We start from the raw sequence: 25,455 nt of genomic DNA, 5'->3' as shown, positions 1-25,455 counted from the left end.
TCCCTCAGCCCAACCTGTACCTGCTCCAATCTGGGACTCCCTCGAGGACAGTTTGGATGATCAGTCCAGCAGGGGAGAGCAGTTGGGAGGGACCAGGCCTGAAAGGGAGGGCAGTTAGGGGCAAACAAGCCTACAGGGAAGGCAGTTAGGGGTGGCCAGGCCAACAGAGGAGGGAAGTTGGGGGGGACCCAGGCTTGCAGGGGAGAGCAATTGGGGGAACCAGGCCTGCAAGGAAGGGCAGTTTAGGGTTGACCAGGCCTGCAGGGGTGGACAGTTAGGGGCAAACAGGCTGGCAGGGGAGCAGTTAGGCATCAATTCAGGGGAGTGGTTAGGGTGTGATTAGGCTGGCAGGCAGAAGAGGTTAGGGGCAATCAGGAAGGAAGGCAGGTGAGCAGTTGGGAGCCAGCAGTCCTGGATTGTGAGAGGGATGTTCGACTGCCCGTTTAGGTCCGATCCCTCAGACATTCCTCGAGGGGTCCCAGATTGGAGAGGGTATAGACTAGGCTGAGGGACACACACACCCTGCCCATGAATTTCGTGCACTGGGCCTCTAGTTAAATCATAAAGACCTATTTTAGCATATGGCTTACTCTTTAAGTTTTGATTATTAAGTTTAATTTTATGTGAATCAAGTCATTAGTAGAGACGTAAAACAAATCAGACTGATAAGGTGAAAGTGACCTATATGCATTTTAAGGCTGAAGCAATGTCCTAATAGCTTACACACAAAAATAGTACAATTCCAGAGGCCACACATAATACCTCTGAAAACAACTAATTCATAATGGTTGGTATATTTCAAGAAGGGACATATATTAGGTAATACAGGTTAAAGAACCCTCAGTGTGACTTATTGTGTGGCTCTGACCCTACGGTTCCTAGTCTAGTCCAATTAATTCAGTCCTGTATTTGGTTTCAGGACTCCCTTAAGGCAGACAGTTCCAAACAAATTTGCTTATTCTTGATATCAGTTTATGCTTCTCACAGATACTATTGATATCTCAAGTTATCCTCATGGAAAGTATGGGAACTAAGGTTGTCAGGTGTGATCAGAGCCCAGTTTGAATTCAAAATGCTCATTGCCTCTTGGAAAGGCGGCATTCGGAGTTGCTTCAGTAAGAGGAGAATGGACTGGATGAAAGAAGGTGAAGTGATTAGCCAAAGAACATATATGCATAACCCATAAATGGCCAGAGGGAAGTGGGGGTTAGTTTTGGGTAGATGTAGGCAAAGGGGGGTGAGGAATGAGGACATCTGTAATATTGCAAATAATAAAAATAAAGTTTAAAAAAATAATTCTAAAAAATAGAGATCATTAATATCCTTTTCCATGTTTCCCAGGGTGCTAGGTTTTTATTTTGTCTCTTGCTACAAAATGAGTGTGCCCTATTTAGCAATCATAGCTACATTTTTCAGTCATCACCTGTTCTGACCCAGACCTTTTATCCACAAAGATTGGGTGCAAAAGATACAGAAATATTTTTGTAGAAAACATTTTCATGTAATTTAACCAGAAAGACACATTATGTTCAGGATTGGTTGGGATTAAATCCTGACTTTTCAAAAATATTAAAAATTGGATAACTTATCCTCTTTTTTTGTCCTGACTAATTATCTGATGAGCAGTCTGGAAAAGGTCAACATTCTCTCTCTCTCTCTCAACTGTATTTCTCTCTCTTTCTCCCATAGTCAGTAATTAAAGTGCTTCACTAAGGTGTGTCTACCAGGATAAAGGTGAGGGAAGTAGAGCTGGGCTATCAGTCCATTGTTGTAAATTGTAACTAATTTGGAAAACCATCTCCCATGGGAGTCCAGAATCCAGTCTGTCAGGAGTGGAGTGAGTGGAGGGGTCATCACACTCCTTGTGATGTGTTCTCCAACTTGCAGCTTTTGGCAGGAATCATAAATTAGGAATGCAATTAGCCTCTGAATCAGAAATATAGAACTGATCAGTAGCCTAATTTTAGATGGTCCCATCCGAGAATAAGTCATTTCTGTGAGGCATGTGGATGTGAGCCAGACAGTTCAGCCAGCATCCAATGATGTTTTCATAGTTTAGGGCCTCACAAAGAAGTGTCCTAAATCCAGAACACTATCAGAGTCTAAATTCTGTTCATTGAGCCTCTGCCTGCCTTCTTTTCAGCTGAGCTTGTGCTGAGGCTGAAACAGCCCCTATCAGACAGCTTCAGTTTTGTTGTTGTTTATTAATCTTCACCCAAGGATATTTTGATTTTTAGAGAGAATGGAAGGGGGGGGAGAAAGAGAGAGAGAGAGACCTATATGAAAGAGACACATCAATTAGTTACCTCCTGCATGTACCAGGGCCCAGGGCTGGGTATTGAGCCTGCAACTGAGGCCTGCAATCGAGGTACATGCCCTTGATTGGAATTGAATCTGTGATCCTTTTAGTCCACAGGCCAACTCTCTAACCATTGAGAAAACTGGCCAAGGCTGACAGCTTCATTTTTTAGCAGTCATGCCAAGGTGATTGGGAACTGAATTTAGAATTCCAACAAATGTAGCAGTTAGTCTTTTGCAGATCCAAAACTCTACAAGGCCAGATAGCTGTGTTCCAAATCCAAAACAAGCATGGTTTTCTCAGCCCTTTTATCTTGTCAATCTTAGAGTCCAAATTGACCCACTCAAAAATATACATATCAGGCTGAAGGAGCATTTTCCTCTAAGGATCAGAAACTTGATTTCATAAGACCTCATTAGCAAATAAAAACTGCTTTTTAGAACTCTAAAAGTGTATCTACATCTAGAAATTGCCTCTTTTTATGTTGCCTTCTTTCTTGCAGAGGCTGCAATCGACAAAGTTAATCAGTTATGGAGATTTACTCTGTTTCAAATATTCAAAGAGTTTAAATTCCATCTGCTCACCAGCAACAAAAGGCATGGAATGGAAGTTTTGTCCCACTGCCCTATTGGTTATTTGTTTTTTGTTTTTTTAATTGCAGCCTTTTCTGATGGGGGTGAGCATTTGTGAAATTAATAAGCACATAATATTTTACATTTGTTTTCTCATACATCCAGATGTGATAGCCATAAAAAAAGGCATTTTGTAAAAATTTCCCCTTTTTTCTCATTGCAAATTTTTAAGATATCTTCATTTTGAGAGTGTTACAAATGCTCCCCTTCTTCCCCCCATTGCCCTCCCTCCAGCTAGTTCCCACCACACCCCAAGCCTTCACCACACTATTGTCTGTGTCCATAGGTAATGCCTATATACCGTATTTTTCGGACCATAAGACGCACTTTTTTCCCCCAGAAGTGGGGGGGAAAAGTCCCTGCGTCTTATGGTCCAAATATAGCCTACACATATACTTAAAAAAAAAGTTTTTTTACTTGCCCGGCTCTGTGTGGTCTCTGTGTGCTTGCCCGGCTCTAAAATGGTTCTAAATGCTGCTGTTTACTTTACAGGGTTGATTACATGTGTTTATGACTGTGATGTTGGGTTTTAATGCACATAAAATATTTTAGGACACTATTTGTTTCAGAATCTTTTTTTCTTCATTTCCCTTCTCTAAAAACTGGTGCGTCTTATGGTCCGGAGCGTCTTATGGTCCGAAAAATACGGTAAGTCCTTTGGTTAATCTCTTCCTGCTCCCCCTCTCCCCTTCCCTTTGAGACTCCTCAGTCTGTTTCATGTTTCTATGCCTTTGGTTCTATTTTATTCATCAGTTTATTTTGTTTATTAGATTCCTTGTTCATTTATTTTGATTTTTAGATTCAATTGTTTATATTTATTGCCATTTTATTGTTCATATTGTGTATCTTCCTCCTCCCCCTCTTTCTCCTCCTCCTCCACCTCCTCCTTCTTCCTCCCCCCCTCCTTCTAAGGTTCTTTCTTTTTCTTTAACCTTTGGCATTTTCATTATGATGTGGGCCTCTTTGGTTTACTCTTGTTTGGGACTCTGCTCTTTCTGGTCTAATAAGTCTATTTCTTTCACCAGATAGGGTAAGTTTTCTGTCTTTGCCTTCTGGCACCTCCATAATGTGAATGTTGGTACCCTTGAAGTTGTCCCAGAGGCTCCTTACTCTATTTTCATATTTTTGGATTCTTTTTTCCTTTAGCTCTTCTGATTGGGTGTTTTTTGCTTCCTCATATTCCAAATTATTGATTCGATTCTCGGAATTCGCTACTGTTGAATCACTGTAAATTATTCTTTATTTCATTTAGTGTATGCTTAATTTCTGACTTGTCCTTTATCATGTCTTTAAAATTCTCACTAAGTCCCCTGAAGCTCTCATTAAGATTCTTGAGCTAACCCTAGCCGATTTGGCTCAGTGGATAGAGCATCAGCCTGCAGACTGAAAGGTCCCAGGTTAGATTCCAGTCAAGGGCACGCCCAGGCCATGGGCTTGATCCCAATGAGGGGCATGTAGGAGGCAGCCAATCAATGATGCTCTCTCATCATTGATGTTTCTATCTCTTCCTCTCTGAAATCAATAAAAATGTATTTAAAAACATCCTTGAACAACCTTATAACCATTATTTTGAACCCCGTATTTAGTAGTTTGCTTGCTTCCATTTCATTCAGTTCTTTTTCTGGAAATTTCTTCTGTTCTTTCATTTGTGACATCTTTTTTTGTCTCCACATTTTGGCTGCTTCCCTGTGTTTGTTTCTGTGTATTAGGTAGAGCTGCTGTGTTTCCTGGAATTGGTAGATTGGCCTTGTGTATTAGGTGTCCTTTAGCCTCCCCAGACACCTAAGCTGGGCACTCTAGGTATGCCCCTGTGTGGCTCTGTGCATCATGTTGTAGTTGAGCCTTGATTATTGTTGGCATCACTGGGAGGAATTGATCTCCAGACCAGTTGGCTGTGAGGACCAGCTGCTATGTAGGAGACACTCCTATGGAGCAAGATTTGCTTCAGTGGGGCTCTGGTGCTTACAGAGTCTGCCTCTTGAGTGTATCACTTGTGAATGTATAAAGTTGTAATCTGATATGGTCTGAAGCCTCCCAGGAGGTGAAAGGTCAGCCACTGCTTAGGGCCACCTGGCAGGACCTAAGGAGCAATCTGCAGATGGCTGCTACAGTGTTGGGCTTGGAAGTGCCCAGATGAGGCCAAGCTGTCTTGGATCTCTTATTAATAGGTATGGGGCATGCTGGCAGCAGCTGGTGCTTGTTTGAGAGATTTTAGGAAAGTCTGAAGCCTGAGCAAGGATAGGCATTCATATGGGAAAACTGCTTGAACAGCTTGGGCGGGGCTGCAAATTGGATGAGGGAAGGTCTTAGGGAATCACTAGGGTAGAGCAAACAGTGTGAGCGAAGCTGATGGAAAATCAGATATGGCTGTCAGTCAGTACTGTACTGGGGAGGTCTCAGCATAGGGACAGTGATCCCTGTGAGCACTTGTGTCTGGGAGAAAGCCGTCCTGAGTTCTTGCTCTGATGCAAGACAATCCATTTCCTCCCTGTCTGTCCCTGGATCCCCCTGAGCCATTTCCCCAGTGCAGGAGCTCAGAGGAAGCAATTCTGTGTAAGTTTATGTGCCAACCCTTTAAGAGGAACTGCCTAGGTCTCCAGCAGCCTCCATGTCACTCAGTTGCTCTCTTCACTGGTTTTTACAGCCTTAAGTTAAGGGGGCTTCTCTTCCTAGCTCTGGAAACCTGGGTTGAGAGTCTGGTGTAGGGCTAGGACCCCTTGCTCCTCACTGGAGGCCTCCTCAGCAGAGCTATCCCTCCCAATTAAAAAAAAATTCACTCGTAGGTTTTAGATCAGCCTTCTGCCCCTCTGTCCCTCCTACCAGTCTCCTGTGCTTCTTTACTTCTCTAGTTGTAGGACTTCCATTCAGTCATATTTCAGATGGTTCTGAATGATGATTATTCTGTATTTTAGTTGTAATTTTGATGGGATCGTGGTAGACATGAGTACTAGTGTTTACCTATGCTGCCATCTTGGTTCTCCTCTCTCATTGAAAATCTATTTAAATATTCCTACAAGTTGCTGGGCCAGCATGGCTCAGTGGTTGAGCATTGGCCTATAAACCAGGAGGTCATGGTTTGATTCTCAGTCAGGGCACATGCCCAGGTTGTGGGCTCAATCCCCTTGTGGGGTATGCAGGAGGCAGCTGATTGGTGATTCTCTCTTATCATTGATGTTTCTATCTCTCCCTCTCCCTTCCTCTCTGAAATCAGCCCAATCAGAGGGTTGGGCCCATTGGCCAGCCTCCCACAGCCTCTCCCCCTGGCTGGACCACCCCTGATTGGACTCTCCCACCCTGATCAAGTGTGGGGCCAGCCGGCCAAATGCCCACCCCCCTACCTCCAGCTCCTTCTCTTCCCCCCAGCTAACCAAACCCCTGGCCTTCCCGGTCCCCCAATACGGGGCAGGGTCGGCCAGCCAACCTCCTGCAGTCCATCCAAGAGTCACCTGAACCCACACCCACCCCAATAGGGGGCAGGGCCGGCTACCCAACCTCCCACAGCCCCTCCTTCCAGCCAGCCTCACCCCTTATGAGTTCCCACCACCCTGATCAACCCACAGCCCCTGCCCCTGGCTGGCTTCAGCCCCCACCCCAATCAGTGGCAGGGCCCAGTGACCAATCACCCATGGTCCCTCTCCTCAGCTGGCCTTGCCCTGTTCAAGCCCTGCCAACCTCCTGCCATCTCCTCCTCTGGACAGTCCCAGCCCCAATCTGGCCGGATTGGAACCAGGCCGACCGGTCCCCATCTGTGCACGAATTCATACAATGGGCCTCTAGTGCGTGTGTGTGTGTCTATAGATATATTATAGATATAGATATAGATATAGATATAGATATAGATATGTATTAAATATACCTAGAAGTAAATTTAGCATTTACATGATTACCATTACGTGTTTGTGTGTTTTGGGTTGGGAGTATATCCTGGCATAATGCTAGAGGATTGTGTTTACTGCAGCAGCAGCAGCTAGGTTAAAGGAACCGTTGAAGTGTGGCTCCCTCCACTCCTCCTTTCCCCCCCCCGGGTTTATCTAAAACTTTGCTCCAGCCCTGGCAACTGATATAACCCTTTTTTCCTCTCACTTGCAGGAGAGAACAGTGCAAACTTTCAACATTTTTGGCCTACCCAAAGCTCACCTTTGAGAATGTTTAGGCCCTTTATTCTCCAACCTTCAGAAAAGAACAAAAACCAAAGATGTCACCTGGGATGTAATTCCCCCCCATCCCCACATTTTGGCCAGTTCAGGCAAAGCAGCCAGACGGTCAGCAAACCAACCATTTGAAGTTTCAGAAATTAGCTCACCTGCTGTTTCATATGGATAACTTCATAGCTATCCAGGGACCAAGGGCTCATTATTCCCCACTCTTTCAGTCTTAGATTTCTCAAACAGTGCTTTCACCATAATTTAATGAGTCCAGGGTAGTCTAGCAAATCCCACTTTTAACAACACTGTGACACCACTTCTGACCTCACCTCCATGCTCAGTGATTCTTTTGAAGGACTCACAAGATGCAGCATGTAGTTGTACTCACAACCCAAATTCATTACAGCTAAGGCAGCAAGTTAAATGCATTTAGGGCAAAGTCCAGAGGAAGCTAGACACAAGTTTCTGAGAGTCCTCTCCCCACAGCAAACAGGATGTGTGATTTCTCCAGCATCAAATTATGATAACACATGTGAAATGTTTCTACAAAGGAAGCTCACTAGAGATTCAATACCCAAGGCTTTTATTCAAAGCTGGTTACGTAGGCAAATTTTGCCTAAAATGTACCAAAATTCCAGGCTCCCTGAGGAAAAACAAATGTTTAGCATATACCACATTATTTATACAAACAACTTAGGTACAGTGAGCCAACACCAATCAGTTGTGGAATGGGGTACACCCTCCTTAAATCCACGTTTCCACACACCAGTCAAGGGCCAATCTTGTAAGCAGGTCTTTCTAAGGATAGCTATCTGCAATGCTAATAACTCTTTTCTGTAGAATAGGGTAGCACATCCTCAGAGAAATGGGGCTGTAATAGTGAATAAACTTAGTTTAACTTTATACATTATTTTAGGTTTAGCAAGACAATGGGTAAGAAATAGTATGAGCTCCTAGAAGCTAAGAGGTATTATACCTTGACTCAATATAATACTTCTAGATTTCTACCTAGAACAATAATTTAAAATGAGTCCTCCAAATGGAAGATATAGCAAAGCCATGTAGACTCAGTGAATTTAATACATTTTATTTATGTTTCGTGGTTAGCATGAGAAAGGGATTTTTTTCTCTTGTAATATTATTTTGTAAACTTGTACTAAATTTGAATATTAGAGATATGTTAGGGAGCATTGTTCCCTGACATTTAGACATCTAATTTCCAGTAAAAATTATTACCTTTATAAATAATATGTGATTACAAATTTCTAAACTTCCATAAATGGTATATATATATATATTTCAATTAGATAGACAGCTGATTTAAGTTTAGGGAGCCTCAAGTTTGAGGCTAAAGGTTTGCCTTTTGAAACATAAGTAATTTTGACTTTTTTTTTTCAATTGTATCAACTTCAAGACCTTGGCTTCCTAATACCAAGATAAAAGACTACCAGTTTAACATTTTTACTTATGTTTATGAAGTAAGGACAATACATTATTCAAAAATTGTGAACCACAAACATTGCTGCACAATCAGAGATGCCACAGTTGTTGAAATTAAGCAACCATAGCATTACAGCCTTAAATGTTAATTTTTCAGCACTATGAAATTCTGAATTCGAACTATGAGAAATTGTTGTGAAGGGAGAGTTAAAGTATAACATAATATTTTGAGTAGTCAAAAAGTCAAATGGATGAAAGCTGAATATTTCCTAAGAAAAATTTTAGCTAACTGAAAAATGTATTTGTGTGGAGAGTTCTATATTTTGTGATTATTATGTTTTGGTAGGAAATAGAAAAGTGAGAGTGATGCTTCACATATTAGTTGTACCCCAAGTTTGAACTCTACCACTTGTGGCCCTCATGCTAGCTATTTTTAGTGTTTACTTGCCAGCTTGGCAAAAAGGGCAGTCAGCTGCTGCCCTTTGCAGCTATTTTCATTTCTTCCTTCTCTAACTTCCATCCTTTTCCCCACTGTGAAAGCCATATAGATATAAAAAGTAACAAGAGCAGCAGAATATAAATAGAACATATACTGTATATATTGGGTTAATCTCCTTTTTCTTAGTTGCTGAGAAACCTCAGGCAGCCAGACTACCACTTATAATTTTTTAGTGTTATACCTTTATGTTCATGTAGCCATTTTGTTTTGAATCCTGCCTTATTTTAAGATATCATAATAACAATTCTCATTTTGGAGTGCATATTACAGGGAAGTTGCTTTCTTTGTTAAAAGATTTTTCTCAGCTTAGATCATTGTCATAATATTCGCTAATACTCATAAGTTTTCCTATAGACTGTGAGTTTTCATGAACTTCTTCCAGGAAGCCACCAAGAGTAATGCCATATTTGACTTCGATTTAATATGCAATTAGGCAAGCTAAATCCCAAATCTCTCAAACTATACTTCATTTTTAGCAACATTGTAGACTAAGATCTCTTGCTTTCTGCTAATGGTGTGTGTGTGTGTGTGTGTGTGTGTGTGTGTTCATTCCATATACTCAACAATGTGAGATTCTATCTACTGTTCCTGGTTTTATACTAAATTCTGTATCCCTTCACTTAGTATTTTTAAGTGTAATTACCTAGGAGAGACTTGTTAATATTGACAGAGACCTAGAAAACTAGTGAAAATGTAGTTATCTTGGTTCAGAAGATAGTTGAACATAGTTCCCAAAGGTCGGATATCTATTATCATAAAGTCTAAACTACCAGTTATCTGAAACAAAGGAGTTCGTGACAATTTTCTTATGGTTTTACTTTAAAAAGAATGAGTATAGCTTGCAAATCCTGATAAGGGAAGGAAGATAAAATATGTTGAGTACCTGCTATGTGCTAGGCATTGTATTACCTAGTACTTTATCTAGGTAATCTTGACAATTCTTCAAGGCAGGTGGCTTTACCCCCATGTTACAGATGAGGAAACTGAGATTCAGAGAGGTTAAGTGATTTGTACTAGAACTAGGATGTAGTAAATGTGGAATTCCAGCCCAGATTGTTCTCTGCTATGCTCCTTCCATCAAATCAGAGGTTGGCAAACTATAGCCCCTTAGCCAAATACCCATGTCTATTTTTGTAAATGGAGTACAAACACTACCACACCCATTCTATTACACATTGCCTATGGCTTTCAAGCTACAATAGCAAAATAGAGTACAGTCATGTGTTGCTTAACAACAGGGATACATTCTGAGAAATGCCTCAGTCATCATGCAAACATCATAGTGCACTGGATGTTATAACCTACTACATATCTAGGCTATATGGTATAGTCTATTATTTCTAGACTACAAAACTGTACAGCATACTGTAGTGAATATTGAAGGCAATTGTAACAGTGTATTTGTATATCTAAACAGAAAATGTACAGTAAAAATAAAGTATAAAGAGTAAAAAATGGTACACCTCTATAGGGAGATACTGACCATAAATGGGAGCTTGCAGGATTGGAAGTTGCTCAGGATGAATCAGTAAGATAACGATGAGTGAATATGAAGACCTAAGACATTATTGAATGCTACTGTAGACTCTATAAACAGTATATTCTTAAGCTATACTAAATTTATAAAAAAGAATTTTCTTTAATAATAAATTAACCTCAATTTACTGTAACTTTCTTTATAAACTTAAAAAATTTTAAGCTTTTCTACTCTTGTAATAACACACACATTGTACAGCTATACAAAAAATATATTTTTATTTGTATCCTTATTCTATAAGCTTCTCCTGATTTTAAGTTTAACTTTTTTGTACTTCATAAACTTTTTTGTTAAAAGCATAGACACAAACACACACATTAAATTAGGCCTATACAAAGTCAAGATCATCAGTATCACTGTCTTCCATCTCCACATCTTGTTTCATTAGAAGGACTTCAGGGACAGTAACATGCATTGAGCTGTCTTATCCAATGATAACAATGCCTTCTCCTGGAGTACCTCTTGAAGGACTTGCCTAAAGGCTTCCTTAAGGAGATGTCGTTCTTTTCATGTTGTGTTTCCTATGGTTTACTTGGTTTGTTTCTTCTTTTAAATCATAGATTTACTTGTAAGCAGATAGTGCACCATGAATATTTTTTTTAAAAAAACCTTTCAGTATTGTTGTCCATGTTTTCAAACTTTAAGGAGCTTGTTTATTCAGGTCTGCAAAAGCTCCTGTTAAACCTTTCACTGATTTCTCTTGGGGTTCTTCTGTTCTCCTGTGGTTTCCTTTTCTCTTGCCTTTTCTTCAGCTATTTGTTGTTGTTGTTGTTCCAGGTCCAACAACTCCTTATTAGTCAGTTTCTTAGGGACCACTTCTGGGAACCCCTCAATGTCATCCTCATCCATAGTCACATTAAATTTGTTTGCCATCTCAACCACAGCCTTTGCGCTATGACATTTTGATAGCTATGACATCAGTAGGTGATAGGAACTTTTCAGCTGCATTATAATCTTACTACAGGCTCAGTGCATGGATTTGTGCACTGGTGGGGTCCCTCGGCATGGCCTGCGGGGATCAGGCTGAAACCAGCCTGGTGCAAGAATTCGTGCACCAGGCCTCTGGTATGCATATAAGATCTTTGGTTAATCTCTTCCTGCCTTCCCCCCATCCCCTTCCCTCTGAGATTCATCAGTCTGTTCCATATTTCCATGCTTGTGCATTGAGTGTCTGCCCCCTAGTGGTCAGTGCACATGATAGCTACTGGTCAAAGGGTCACTTAGGCTTTGATAGGTAGGTAGGTAGATAGGTAGATAGATAGAATCACTGTTATATATGCAGTCCATCATTGACCAAAATATTATGTAGTGCATGACTGTATTTTATTCTTTTAGATTAGGGGTGTCGAACTCAATCAGAGAAGGGGCCAAAATCTAAAATCCAGCCTAAATCGCGGGCGAATGGTTTACTGAACAGTCATAAACTGTCATTGTGATGGAAACGCAGCGGAGTGCAGTGATGACAGCGCGGTGCGGGCCACATTGCAAGGCCTGGCGGGACGGATTTGGCCCGCGGGCCTTGTGTTTGACACATGTGTTTTAGATGCAGTTGTAAATGGGATTGTTTTCTTAATTTCTCTGATATTTTGTTATTAGTATATAGAAATGCAACAGATTTCTGCATATTGATCTTGAACCCTACAACTTAGTATCATTGTGTATCACTACATCCATTAGAACGGCTACTGAAAGGGTAAAAAAAAAAGAAAGAAAGAAACCTGGTGATTCAAAATGCTAACCAGGATAATGTATTTTTAAAAATATATATATTTTATTGATTTTCACAGAGAGGAGGGTGAGGGATAGATAGCTAGAAACATCGATGAGAGAATCATCGACCAGCTGCCTCCTGCACACCCCCTAACCGGGGATGTGCCCGCAACCAATGTACATGCCCTTGACCGGAATCGAACCTGGGACCCTTCAGTCCACAGACCAATGCTCTATCCACGAGCCGAACCGGTTTTGGCAGGATAATGTATTTTTTTTAATGAAGTGAAATAACTTACCACATGTCACAGTAATTCCACACTTGGATATTTGCCCAAGGAAAATTAAAACACATATTCACACAAAACTTATTTGTGAATGTCATTGTAGCTTTACTTAACAGTTGCCCCAAACTGGAAACAACCAGCATGTCCTGTAATATGTGAATAGTTGTTCGTTTGTTTTTGTTTTTGTTTTCCTACACCAAAGAAAATTTTTATTGATTTGAAAATATACGGGAAAAAATACACAGGAAAAGACAAACATACAAAGGCATTATCATACAACTGATTTCTAAAGTCAATACTTTTGAAATATAAAACAATTATCCCCCAAGTCAGTTTATTGAAACAAACTGATTTTAAGTTGGTCTATAACTTTTCATTCAATTTTGTTTACAAATGTTCCTAGAGTTTTCAGTTTCATCCCATATTACAACTTGGTTGTTTGGAAATCGAAGCTTCTCTAAGTCACAAGAATTCAATATGGCTGCTGCTTTAGAAATAGTTACCCTATTGGTTTATCTACAGGAAGACTCATGTACAAAATATTTCCTTTTCTAAAGAATGGTAGACTTAAATAATGAGATTGCTCAATCACATAAGCAGAGACTTTTAAGTTAGAATATACTTTAACTGTGAAATAAATTATTTTCGTAATTGACTTAGCAGCCTTGGGTCTGCAAAGGCAGCAAACCCCATTTTGTTCACAATTAGAAGGCTGACTCAGACTGTTTGTAAGATGCCTAACTACACCAGTCCGTCGTGAACATGGACCTTCCAGAACTCAGTTACTCAATGTGACAGCGATCTCATCCATCGACACACATGTTGAGCCAGCAAAATGAGAAAAAAAGTCCACTCACAAGGTAGAAATTGGCTTATGTAAAACAAGAGGGCATGTCCTCTACAGCATAAGAGGAACATATATGGCAAAAAACAACCATCTACATCAGACCTGGGAAGAGATGGTTTTGGTTTACGTGTAAGTTGGCTTAAACTGACCATGGTGGAATGATTGGAAAGTTTCTTCTCTAACATAATGCCCATTCGTTATAAACTAAGCTGGCTTAGTTTCTTATAAATCTTATTTCCTTGGATTTATCTACTATCCCCTCATTCTATAGCCATTTAACTTACAAGCTGGGCCTGCCCAGCCCACCTCTGAAGCCTCTTTTGAGAAAGGTACCCGCTGCACTGAACAGGGGCAGGAAGAATCTGCACTTCAAACAGCACAGGAAGAACCAGTACTGGGCTCTCCGTGTAATGCCTCTCATTTCACACTACCAGGGAAGCAGTGAGTTTACCAACCACCCCTTCCTCACAGGCAACTCAGTAGCTGTAAAAGCTTTTCTTCCGTTTCAACGCTTTTCAATACTTGTTAATTCCAAAAATCCAAACAGCATGCAGCTGTGGCACTTTGGGAATTAGCACACTCAGGAGAGAAGCTGTGTTCAGCATGAAGTGAGTTGGGTCATACTTCGTATAGAAACTTGCCAGAAAATATAGGATTATTGGAGAGATGGTGAAAAACTTAAGTGAAGATGTGAACTGTACTCCATAGTCCAGTTGCTCCCAGTGAGTGAGGAGCCTGGCCTTACCCTGGTCTGGTGTTTCAAACGGTGTTCCTTTCACCGCGTGCATAAACACATACATCCCCAGGCCACGGGAACGCTGAAGAAGGGGATGCTGAGCAGCACGATGTGGAGCAGGCCCACGCCCAGGGCGTACCTCAGCCAGATCCCATGGCTGTTCATGACCCGGTGTTGGGGTTCACCTCGCTGTGGGCCACGCCGACGTTCATGTTGGCCCCCGCCACACAGGAGCGGCTCCGCGGCATCGTGTGTCCCAATATGTGAATAGTTAAACGAACAGTGGTACATCCACTAAATGTACTACTACTAAGCAACAAAAAGGATTGAACTGTTGATTCATTCATCAACACAGATAAATATTAAACATATTTTTCTAAAAATGCTAAAGCCTGAAAAAGATGTAGCTCAGCCCTAGCTGGTTTGGCTCAGTGAATAGAGAGTTGGCCTGCAAACCAAAGGGTCCCATGTTCGATTCCTGTCAAGGGCACATGTCCGGATAGTGGGCTTGATCTCCAGTAGGGGGCATGCAGGAGGCCGCCAATCAATGGTTCTCTCATCATTGATGTTTCTATCTCTCCCTCTCCCTTCTTCTCTTAAATCAATAAAAATACTTTAAAAAAAAAAAGATGTAGCTCAAAAACCTATGATGGCTCCCTATCACAAACAATAAAATAAAATTTTGCAATATTTATCTTTATAATCCTACCACAATATAAACACTATAGATGCATTGGTTTCTATTTGCTCACTTATATTTGTTAACTTAAGAAAATAAATATTAATATTTCTGGTGTATAGGTGAAGAAACAACTCAAAGAGGTTAAGTTATTTGGTAAAATAGAAACAGATTTTGAACACAGGTCTTTCTGACTATTACCTTCCTTTTCCCAGTCATCACAGTTCTTGCTAATACATTAGGCTTAGCACAGTTTCAAAACCAATCCATGGTCCTTAATTTAAATCTGACCGTGTACAGTAAACTGGATAGGTTTTTAAATTTTCACTCTGGCTTCGTCCACCCTAGACCAGTTGAAATCACCCCCGCCCCATGATTCTAGTGCATGGTGATCAATAAACATTACTGCAGTTATTGAATGAGTGAATGAACAGAGTTGTTAGCTTAATATATTATTTGTCCATATGGTTTCTGTCTGCTGTAGTATATTGACTTTTCATGACTTTTTCCCTTATTTATTTTTTTATCATACACCTTAATAATTCTCTTAGAGTCTTTTTTTAAACCATCCTCTCATTTTTTTTAAATCATCTTCTAAATAACAATTAGAGCATTTCTTTGGAAATAGAGCTTTCTGGAATTTTCTTCCTTGAGGCACATCGTTCTGATTTCAAGAGGGGGGTGCAATTGGAGATACTGTTTGAATGAACTTTCTACTTGTTTCTGTTCTGGCTAAAGGAATGTTAATTGTAGATTGAGATTACTGTTATCAGTTGTTGTTCTTACCTGCAGAAAGTTGCAGGATGGTGTGTGTGTGTGTGTGTGTGTGTGTGAGAGAGAGAGAGAGAAAGAGAGAGAGAGAGAGAGAGAGAATGCGTGCACATGCACGAGGGGGTCTTCTTCCAGTTAAGTGAAAAATATGAGTCACTTATTTTGTTTAGGACAACAATTTCAATCCATAATTATGACTTTAAAATAATTTACTTTTGTGGGAACAGAAATTAGGTATTATTTATATCTGAAGTATTTCATCGTCTGTAAAAGGTTTCTGGCGATAGTTTATTAGTTTAAGTGCACTTGAGTTGTTGCACCTATGAATGGGGAAGTTGAGAGACAAAGGTTTAAAGCAATAGTTATAGAGCCCTTCACATTTAAAAGTTAATGAAAAATTAGGGAAAGCTCTCTGCTGTTCATTGGCGGTATATTTTTTCTTATTTTTTTCATTAAATACTTATTAAGTGATGTGCTTTACTAGTCAATGATGAAACTTCACCTGGATTTTTCTGTATAACTTAAAAGCCCAAAATAAGAAATTATTTTGTCTCTTTGATAATCCATCACTTGTATCTTGAAGCTGTCTAAGAGTTGGAGGAATAGTACTTAAGTGTTTGATTTCAAAAATAAAGAGGGAACAGTCACCTCAGGTTATGCTGCTATAGCTATGAAAAAGCGGAAGGACACATCTGGCATTTTTCTAGGCAAAACTTGTGAAAATAAATCTGAGAGGGAATGGAACTATGGCTGTTTTATTTATTTATTTTTATTTTCGCTTTTTTAGTTTGACGACTAGAACATTTTACATTACAAATGTGGTTCCCATTATAATTGTGTAAGGCAGCACAGAGTCAGAGCATTAAGGACCAAATTAGGTGGCTGTTCAGGTGTTTGGGGACACTTAAGCTCCAGACAAATGACGGCTTCTGTGGCTGCTGGGTTCTAGGGGCGGGCTGGGGGTGGGGGGGGTTTCCTGTCATACAAGCAAGGCAAGCTCGTCCTGGTAGTCAGGGAAGACTTCCTGGAGAAGGAGACACTTAAGTGGTGTCTTCACAGAAGAGTGAGCCTTTGCTCCAGCGAGCAGGGCTGAGCAGGATGCTCCCAGGTGGCAGTGACTGCCTGGGGTCGGGAGAGGTTAAGTGTGCTAAACCTGATGCTGGCTGCGGCCTGCCCATAGCCTGATGATCTATGGCTGTTTTAAATGATGCATTTCCTGGCGACTTTCAGGCTTATTGAACTCATATTTTAAAAATGAAACATACTTGAAAATAACTGAGAACCACAAAAAGATTTCCTGATGCCATTATGCTTTCAGCATGAGTAACAGTAATATTTAAATGCACATTTAGAGTATTATTGATTTTTTTAAAGTATCTTGGTTTTTTTTTAACTAAGTACTCTCATGATGATATCATTGCTTTCTTAGATACTTTTTTCACATATTGGATAGAAATTCTTTTTCTTTTTTTTTTTAATATATTTTATTGATTTTCCACAGAGGAAGGGAGAGGGACAGGGAGCTAGAACCGTCGATGAGAGAGAAACATGGACCAGCTGCCTCCTGCACACCCCCCAGCGGGGATGCGCCCACAACCAATGTACATGCCCTTGACCAGAATCGAAACCGAGACCCCTCAGTCCGCAGACTAACGCTCTATCCACCGAGCCAAACCGGTCCTGGCAGAAATTATTTTCTTATAGGACATTTCTCTAAAGTAATAATGTAATTCAACAAAAATGTGTTATTTTTTAGTCTAACCCAAAACTCTGAAAATGTCCATAATTTGAGCAATAGTCTATCAGGGAAGAAAGATAAGGCCAAACAACTGAAAGTTTCTAAATCCTTAGGAAAGACCTTTTAGAACCCATATAATATTCTTTATATTTTTTATAAATAAAAATATACAATAAGTATTTATAGTGTGTGTATATATATACATATATACATATGTAGTATATATGTATATATATGCATACAAACACATATTTACATATATTATAAATAAGGTGGTTATTTATCAAAATGCTAACAGTGGTTATCTTGTTATCAGTAACAAGACTATTAGTTTTTTGTCCTTTTTCTTTTTTCATATTTTCAAAACATTCTTTGTATTTGCATTTTTAGAGTAAACAGTCAGTAACAACCTTTAAAAGAACCAAAAGATAACCTCATTAAGTATAGTTGTGTGGCCCTAGCCGGTTTGGCTCAGTGGATAGAGCATCGGCTTGCGGACTGAAGGGTCCCAGGTTCCATTCCGGCCAAGGGCACATGCCTGGGTTGTGGGCTCGATCCCCAATAGGGGGCGTGCAGGAGGCAGCCGATCAATGAGTCTCATCATTGATGTTTCTATTTCTCTATCCCTCTCCCTTCCTCTCTGAAATCAATAAAGACATAAAAAAAAAAAAGTATAGTTGTATGCCAGAAAGTGTGCTGCTATAGTAAATAGGTAGTTAATACCTATCTCTAAAATAAGTTCAACAGATGTCTTGCCCTGCCTGCTCACCTTGATCTCCATACTCAGATATAACATTTAGCTAGAGGTATTCAGGAGCTTTTTATACAGTGGTGTGTGCACATTGAACTCACCTAAGGAGCTTAAATTCCAAGGCCTGGGTGCCACCCACTAGAGACTGATTTGATTCAACTCGGATGTAGTTTGGCCATTGGGACTCTGAAGTTCCCCATGTTATTAAATATATAAGCCAAAGTTGAGAGCATCTGTTATACAGAAAACTAAAAGAGAGAGAGAGAACCACCACCCCAGCCAGTGAGGCTCAGCATCGTCCCAGGAACCAAGAGGTCGCTGGTTCAATTCCCAATCAGGGCACACGCATGGGTTGCAGGCTCAATTCCCAGTAAAGGGCATGCAGGAAGCAGCAGATAGGTGATGTTCCTCTCTCATCCATGTTTCTATCTCTCTATCCCTCTCCCTTCCTCTCTCTCTAAAAATCAGTAAAAACATATTCTAAGAAATGAACCAACTAATTTGTTTTTCACTCCTTTAATTTGTATTCTGTTAAAACTGTTACTGCCTCTACAAAGCTTGTGTTGAAAAAGTATGTATTATTTTCAACTTTTCTTAATGCTGTTTTAATGTCCAGCCTGCCACTGAGTTGAATGAGTAACATGATTCTTGTATTCTCTTAAGTTTTCCTTCCTCTATCTTCTACAATGTCACAATAACTAATTTTCCAAAGCATAAAATAATTATATCACTGCCCTTCATAAAGCCTTTAATTATCTGTTCTTTACAGCTTAAAGTAAAAGTTTCTTAGTCTGGACCCAACCTATTTTCAGTTTTATTTCCTGGTAGTTCAACACTAGAGACCCTGAACTTCATCCGTACTTAAATAAGCATTTTGTTTTATACCTGCCTTTGCGTATGCTGTTTCCTTTATCACTTTTTTTTTTATTATAGTTCAAGAGTAGATTTAGAATCATTTATTGGAATGGAAGGAAGCTAGCATTTATTGAGTACACTAGTCAAGGACTGAGGTAGGTACTTCAAATAAAGTACTTATAATCCTCACAGCCATCCTTAAGAAATAGTCATTTTCTGCTCTGCCAGTGTGGCTTAGTGGTTTAGTGTCGACTTATTATATGAACCAGGATGTCCTGGTTTGATTTCTAGTCAGGGCACATGCCCGGGTTGCAAACTCGATTCCCAGTGTAGGGCATGTAGGAGGCAGCGACCAATAATTCTCTCTCATAATTGGTGTTTCTATCTTACTTTCCCTCTCCCTTCCTCTCTGAAATCAATAAAAATATATTTTTAAAAGAAATAGTCATTTTCTTTTACTGTACAGTTAGGATCCCAAGGCTTTTAGAGGGTAAATAACTCAAAATTGCAGAACTAGTATAGGTAGATAAGAGATTTTGAGTGCCACATCTAGTGATTGTTTCCATGTCCTTCTTCCTCCACCCACCTCACATTGCTTCAGTAGTTATTGCCCATATGACCATTACCATAGCCTGTTTCTAAACATAGTATTTGATGTTTTCAGTTTTGTTTTAAATTCTTTATAGTAGAAGGAAATGTAATGGTCTTTAAGATAAACAGTTTCCATTCTGTGTAATAATCAGTTTAATAGTTTACTGTGACTATCTCATTAATCACTCCAGTTGTATAGTCCTATATGTTTACATTTGTAGCCTTTTCTCTAATGTCCTTATAAGTACTGAGCAGTTTCAGTTTAACATCTATTCTGGAGTTCTTAGATGAGCAAAAATAAAAATCTACATTTTTCACTATCCGACAAATTGGTTGAGTCAGATTTATACATAGTTTATACAGAGATTTAAATACATTCACCCATAAAATTCAATTAAACGCATTCCCTGCCCAGGTAAAGAGGAACATTAAAAAGCTACTGCATGCAGATAACTTTAATAGTGCAAAGTACAGCCTCTGAACCCTTAACAGTCTCTGTACAGGAAAATGTTACAGTTTAACAAAAAGTTAATTTGGACAATGTTAAAAATTTGAGGTTTTTTTGGCTAGTAAGAGAAATTCAGTTAAATGTAATATAAGTTGTCACTTCACATCCTCTTTCCTGCATTTTATTAAGTGTTCCTAATTGTGATGGTTTCTTTAGGATACTGCTAAAATTATTGTTTCCCAATCTCATTTGATCATTTTTTTTCCTTTATTAGAATGTGAAACATGTTGCAGAAGCATTCAAGAAGTGGCTGAAGGGGGAAGGAAAAAAGTGCCACTGCCTGTCAGAAAACAACAAAACAAACATGGGAAATACAACCACCAAATTCCGTAAAGCACTCATCAATGGTGATGAAAACCTGGCCTGCCAAATATATGAAAACAACCCTCAGCTAAAAGAATCCCTTGATCCTAATACATCTTATGGGGAACCCTATCAGCACAATACTCCATTACACTATGCTGCTAGACATGGAATGAATAGAATATTAGGGTAAGTATTAGTGTAAAACAGTTGATAATAAATCAGTCAAAGGGGAAAACCATATTAGTGAAAGGCGGGGGGGGGGGGGGGGGGGGGGGGCGGGACTCTGACCTTTGAAAATATATACATACAGATGTGGGTGTTATATGGTATTGAGTGAATTGAAATTTCTAAAACTGAAATATGCTTAAATTATTAGGTATAAGTTTTTAAAATTAAGTCTAAATTAGACCAAAAGTTTTTAATAGTGAAGTTGGTTCACATATTCTTGTTGCTACAATGATTTTGATTCTAGAAAAGTACTTGTTGGCTATCAACAAATTACAGGGTCTAGGGTTTACAGCAAAGTTCTTAAGCTCTGATTCATTAGTTGAAGTTAAAAAACAAGTACCTTTGCCTTATCTAGAATGATCAGATTTGAATTTCTTTTAATGGGGTTTAGTTACTTGAAAAGTCTTTTCTAAAAGTGAAACATTTCCTTAAAACTTAAATTACTGCCGAAACCAGTTTGGCTCAGTGGATAGAGCGTCGGCCTGTGGACTAAAGGGTCCCAGGTTCGATCCCAGTCAAGGGCACGTACCTTGGTTGCGGGCACATCTCCAGTGGGGGGGGTACAGCAGGCAGCTGATCGATGTCTCCCTCTCATCAATGTTTCTAACTCTCTATCCCTCTCTCTTCCTCTCTGTAAAAAAATCAATAAAATGTATTTAAAAAACACAAAACTTAAATTACTAACAAACTTAATGCTTTTAAAGCATTAGTAACAGGAAGTATATTTATTCGAAGATTCTTACCTAATTACAAAGGAATTAAATTTTATATTTGCTAGCTTATAACATGAAAGAAGCAAAGAGTAGAAAAGTAGCTCCAAAATGAATTTATTTTTCTTAGAAGTAGATTATGCAGCTTTGGGAATCTGATGCTAGAACAGAAATAAAGAAACACTTCTTTGCTTACACAGTGAAATATAATTCTTAAACATGTATTCAACGCTTTTTAGAACTTAACAAAAAACTTTCAAGCTTTTTAAATTTCATTTTATACAAATAAACTAATATGATTTTAAGAAAATAATTTGTTCAAATTTTTACAAAAATATATATTTTATTGATTTTCCACAGAGAGGAAGGGAGAGGGATAGATAGCTAGAAATGTCGATGAGAGAGAAACATCGACCAGCTGCCTCTTGCATACCCACTACTGGGGATGTGCCCACAACCAATGTACATGCCCTTGACCGGAATTGAACCCGGGACCTTTCAGTCCACAGACCGACGCTCTATCCACTGAGCCAAACTGGTTTCAGCTAATTTGTTCAAATTAAGCTGCTTTTTTAATATACCTGAATATGCCATGTGTGTTCTTTCTACCGTGTCCATGCTGCTCTCTGTGCCCCAGTATCCCCTTCCCCACTCCACTCAGCTTTCTCTTTCTTTACCCTTCCTTCCAGGTCGTAGGCAGGCTTTATCTATCTTCTTAGTCTATCACAATCCACACGAACCTTAGTCTTTCTTTCTTTTTTAACATATATGGCTCTTTTTTTGTTTGTATTACTTGTTTGGCATACACTATTTCATTGTATTTTATAATTTTGTTTATCTTCTCTCTGCCTAACTAAATTGCAACTTTGTAATAAAAGTGTCTTTTTTTGTACTTCTAACATCTAGCATAATATCATACACAAAGTAAAAAGAAATTTTATAAAATCTTTGCACAAGGGGCCTGCCTGCATAGCTTAGTGGTTGAGTGTCAACCTATGAACCAGAAGGTCACAGTTAGATTTCCAGTCTGGGCACATGCCCAGGTTAGGGGCCAATCCCAGTGTGGGACATACAGGAGGCCGTAGATCAATGATTCTCTCTTATCATTGTTGTTTCTATCTCTTTCCCACTTTCTTTCTCTCTGAAATAAATAAGAAAAACTAATACGCTTTTAAGAAAATATTTTAAATTAAAAGTGACAACAATGAGAAAATCTGCATAACTCAGTGAATCAGTACTTTTCAGAAGATCACACTGTATATGATTTTTAAAAATTATGCACGGGTAAAAGATTATTTATAATGCAAGACAGAGCAATGAATTTTAATGTAGCAGTATAGAAGGTTCATTGATATTAATTTCAGAATCTGAACAGTAATCTTTAAGTTTGATAAGCAATAAATGACAACTTGTTAAACTTTTGGTATTATATCAAATGTGCATATTCATAATTACCTTTTAAATTTTTTATCTTCTATGTATTCTTATTTCAAAGTAGGAAATAACTGGTGTTTGTTCTTTCTTTCTTTACTACTTTAGGACTTTTCTTTTTGGTAGAGATGGAAATCCAAATAAACGGAATGTGCACAATGAAACATCTATGCATTTGTTGTGTATGGGACCTCAAATTATGATATCTGAAGGAGCCCTTCATCCTCGTTTAGCACGCCCCATGGAAGATGATTTCAGAAGAGCAGATTGTCTGCAGATGATCTTAAGATGGAAAGGAGCAAAACTTGACCAAGGCGAATATGAGAGAGCAGCTATTGATGCTGTCGATAACAAAAAAAACACACCCCTGCATTATGCTGCTGCCTCAGGGATGAAAACCTGTGTAGAGGTAAAACTTCATTGTTTTAAATATTCTGCACGGTAAAATTTTTGTCTTGAAAATATGTAATATTCAGTGTTTCTTTTGCTTTTTTAAAACTTATTTATTTTGATCTTCATCCAAGGATATTTTTTCCTTCGATTTTTTTTAGAGAGTCTAGAAGGGAGGGAGGGAGACACAGGGCTGGACAGAGGGCTGGAGTCAAACCTGTAACCCAGGTATGCACTTTTGACCACAACCCTTAGGTTTAAAGTCTGATGCTCTAACCACTGAGCAACCAACCCGAGCATGTTTTGCTTATCTTAACAGTTAATTTTCCTAGTTGTTTTTATCCCTTTTGTGGTTCTAAAAAAAAAGCAGGATTTCTTTTACATAGTCATTCCCCAGTTTTAGGGGAAATATTAAAAACAAATCCACAGTTACACCGTAAACCTTGGGAATAAAACGGTATCAAGAGCAATTGAAAATTTGCTAACATCCTTGAAGATAATAGTAATCAATTAAACACTATCATATTGAGAGTAATAGCTTTAGTAAAAAGTAGCTTTTCTACTTTTTTGCTGATTTTTAGTAGACTTTGTATAATAAAATTTATGCATATTGGGTATGGCAACTCTTGGCAATAGAAACTATAGTTATAGATCTAGAATTGATCATTAAGCAAGGGATGAATATTAATGAATACATTTATTGGGGTCTTTTAAAAATCATTGATAATTTTAAAATGTGTTTCTTTTTCTGTTTAATGGGTATTAAAGTATTCCTGAATATTGTATTTGAGCTTCTTCTATATATTTCATATTTATATCTATATATATCTATCTAAAGGCCCAGTGCACAACATTTGTGCACCGCTGAGGTGGGGGGAGGGGTCCCTCAGTCCTGCTGGTATCTTTTCACAGACTGACATCCTCAGTGCTGCCGCAGAGGCAGAGGCAGGGGCAGGAGAGGCCACTGCCGCTGCCTGTGTGCTCACCAGTCATGAATGAGTTGGGCTTCTGGCTGAGCGCACTGACCACCAAGGGCAGCTCCTGCATTGAGCATCTGCCTCCTGGTTGTCAGTGTGAGTCTTAGCAACCGGACCTTCAGCCGTTCAGTCAATTTTCATATTAGCCTTTTATTATATAGGATATCTAACAACAGGCTTAGATAAGGTCAGCCATATAATGTAGAATCTTAAGATAAGAAATCATTACTCTCTTTATAGGATCATCACTACTTATAACAGGTTTTTCTCAGTTACATTGATGTCAATTTATACATAACTCATAAAAGTTCTTTCGTATAGATATATTTATGATGGGGAGCACTCTCCATAAAATCACAGAGTATCTACCTTTCCAAAAGGTAGACCTTTATTGGAAAAAAACAGCAACAATCATAATCAGGTTAAATTATATTTCTGAAAAATTACTATTTCCTTAATATTATTCATGTATATATACTTTATACTTCTGAATTGATACCAAAAATATGGATACCCTTCATTTTCTTACTCAGGTTAAAATATTACAGTTATTTAAATGATTTTAGTGTATCTTTTTTTGTTGTTATTCACAGTTATTTACTGTATCTTAAGTGTCAATTCTTTTCATTTCTAAAACCCTTATCTTTCGTTTACTATTATTATTTGTGATATTTATTAATCTTTTAGAGTGTTTTATTTCTTGGGTTTGTGTCACCTTTGCCCACTAGTTAGTCAGTGACAGTTATTAACTTGAAACTTTTTTTTTTTCAGGCAATGTTTTCTAACATTGATTCACAGCCTGGTAGAAAGATATTCAGGATTTTGGGGGGAAAGGAGGCTATTGGCAGAATTCCTGAGGCTTTTACACAAGCCTTTTTGTATACTGTTCTATGCCCACCTCCCATGAAAGAATCCGTGCTGTAGTGACTGACCATTACTGATGGGACTGCGTCATATTTCTCAAGCGAGTGAGAGTAGACAATAGCTCAATCTTTTTTTTTCTTTTTTCTTTTTTATAGCTCATTCTTCATAGTAGTAATAATACTCTTAATTTGCTGCCTTAATATCTTACTGCCAAAAATTCTATAAACATTGCTTTAGTAAACATTGATTTTAAATATTTTTATTAATTTTTTACAGAGAGGAAGGGAGAGAGATAGAGAGTTAGAAACATCGATGAGTCATCGATCAGCTGCCTCTTGCACACCCCCTACTGGGGATGTGCCCCCAACCAAGGTACATGCCCTTGACCAGAATCAAACCCGGGACCCTTGAGTCCGCAGACTGACGCTCTATCCACTGAGCCAAACCAGTTTCAGCTGTAATGGATTTTAAACTATGTTTGCAATAACATTCTTATCAAATTGTTCAAAAACACATATAATGTT

At 38.9% G+C, this 25,455-nt stretch overlaps 1 protein-coding gene and 1 pseudogene across 6 annotated transcripts in view; one reads left to right on the top strand and one right to left on the bottom strand.

Moving 5' to 3' along the window:
• The window catches only part of ANKIB1 (ankyrin repeat and IBR domain containing 1), a 102,807-nt gene that overhangs the window by 16,071 nt on the left and 61,281 nt on the right, over positions 1–25,455 (top strand). For all 6 annotated transcript variants that reach the window (XM_036429472.2, XM_036429473.2, XM_045578441.1 and 3 more), the window contains exons 2-3: positions 20,240–20,517; positions 22,809–23,109. In XM_036429472.2, the coding sequence (XP_036285365.1) occupies positions 20,330–20,517; positions 22,809–23,109 (489 nt within the window). In that variant the 5' untranslated portion in view covers positions 20,240–20,329. The remainder of the gene's footprint in view (positions 1–20,239; positions 20,518–22,808; positions 23,110–25,455) is intronic.
• LOC118714313 lies at positions 13,663–14,344 on the bottom strand (annotated as a pseudogene).

Source organism: Pipistrellus kuhlii, unplaced genomic scaffold (genome assembly GCF_014108245.1).
Source record: "Pipistrellus kuhlii isolate mPipKuh1 unplaced genomic scaffold, mPipKuh1.p scaffold_m20_p_10, whole genome shotgun sequence".
Classification (NCBI taxonomy): Eukaryota; Metazoa; Chordata; class Mammalia; order Chiroptera; family Vespertilionidae; genus Pipistrellus; species Pipistrellus kuhlii.
Note: the sequence above shows the minus strand (reverse complement) of the source record. Positions and strands in the feature narration are given on the sequence as shown.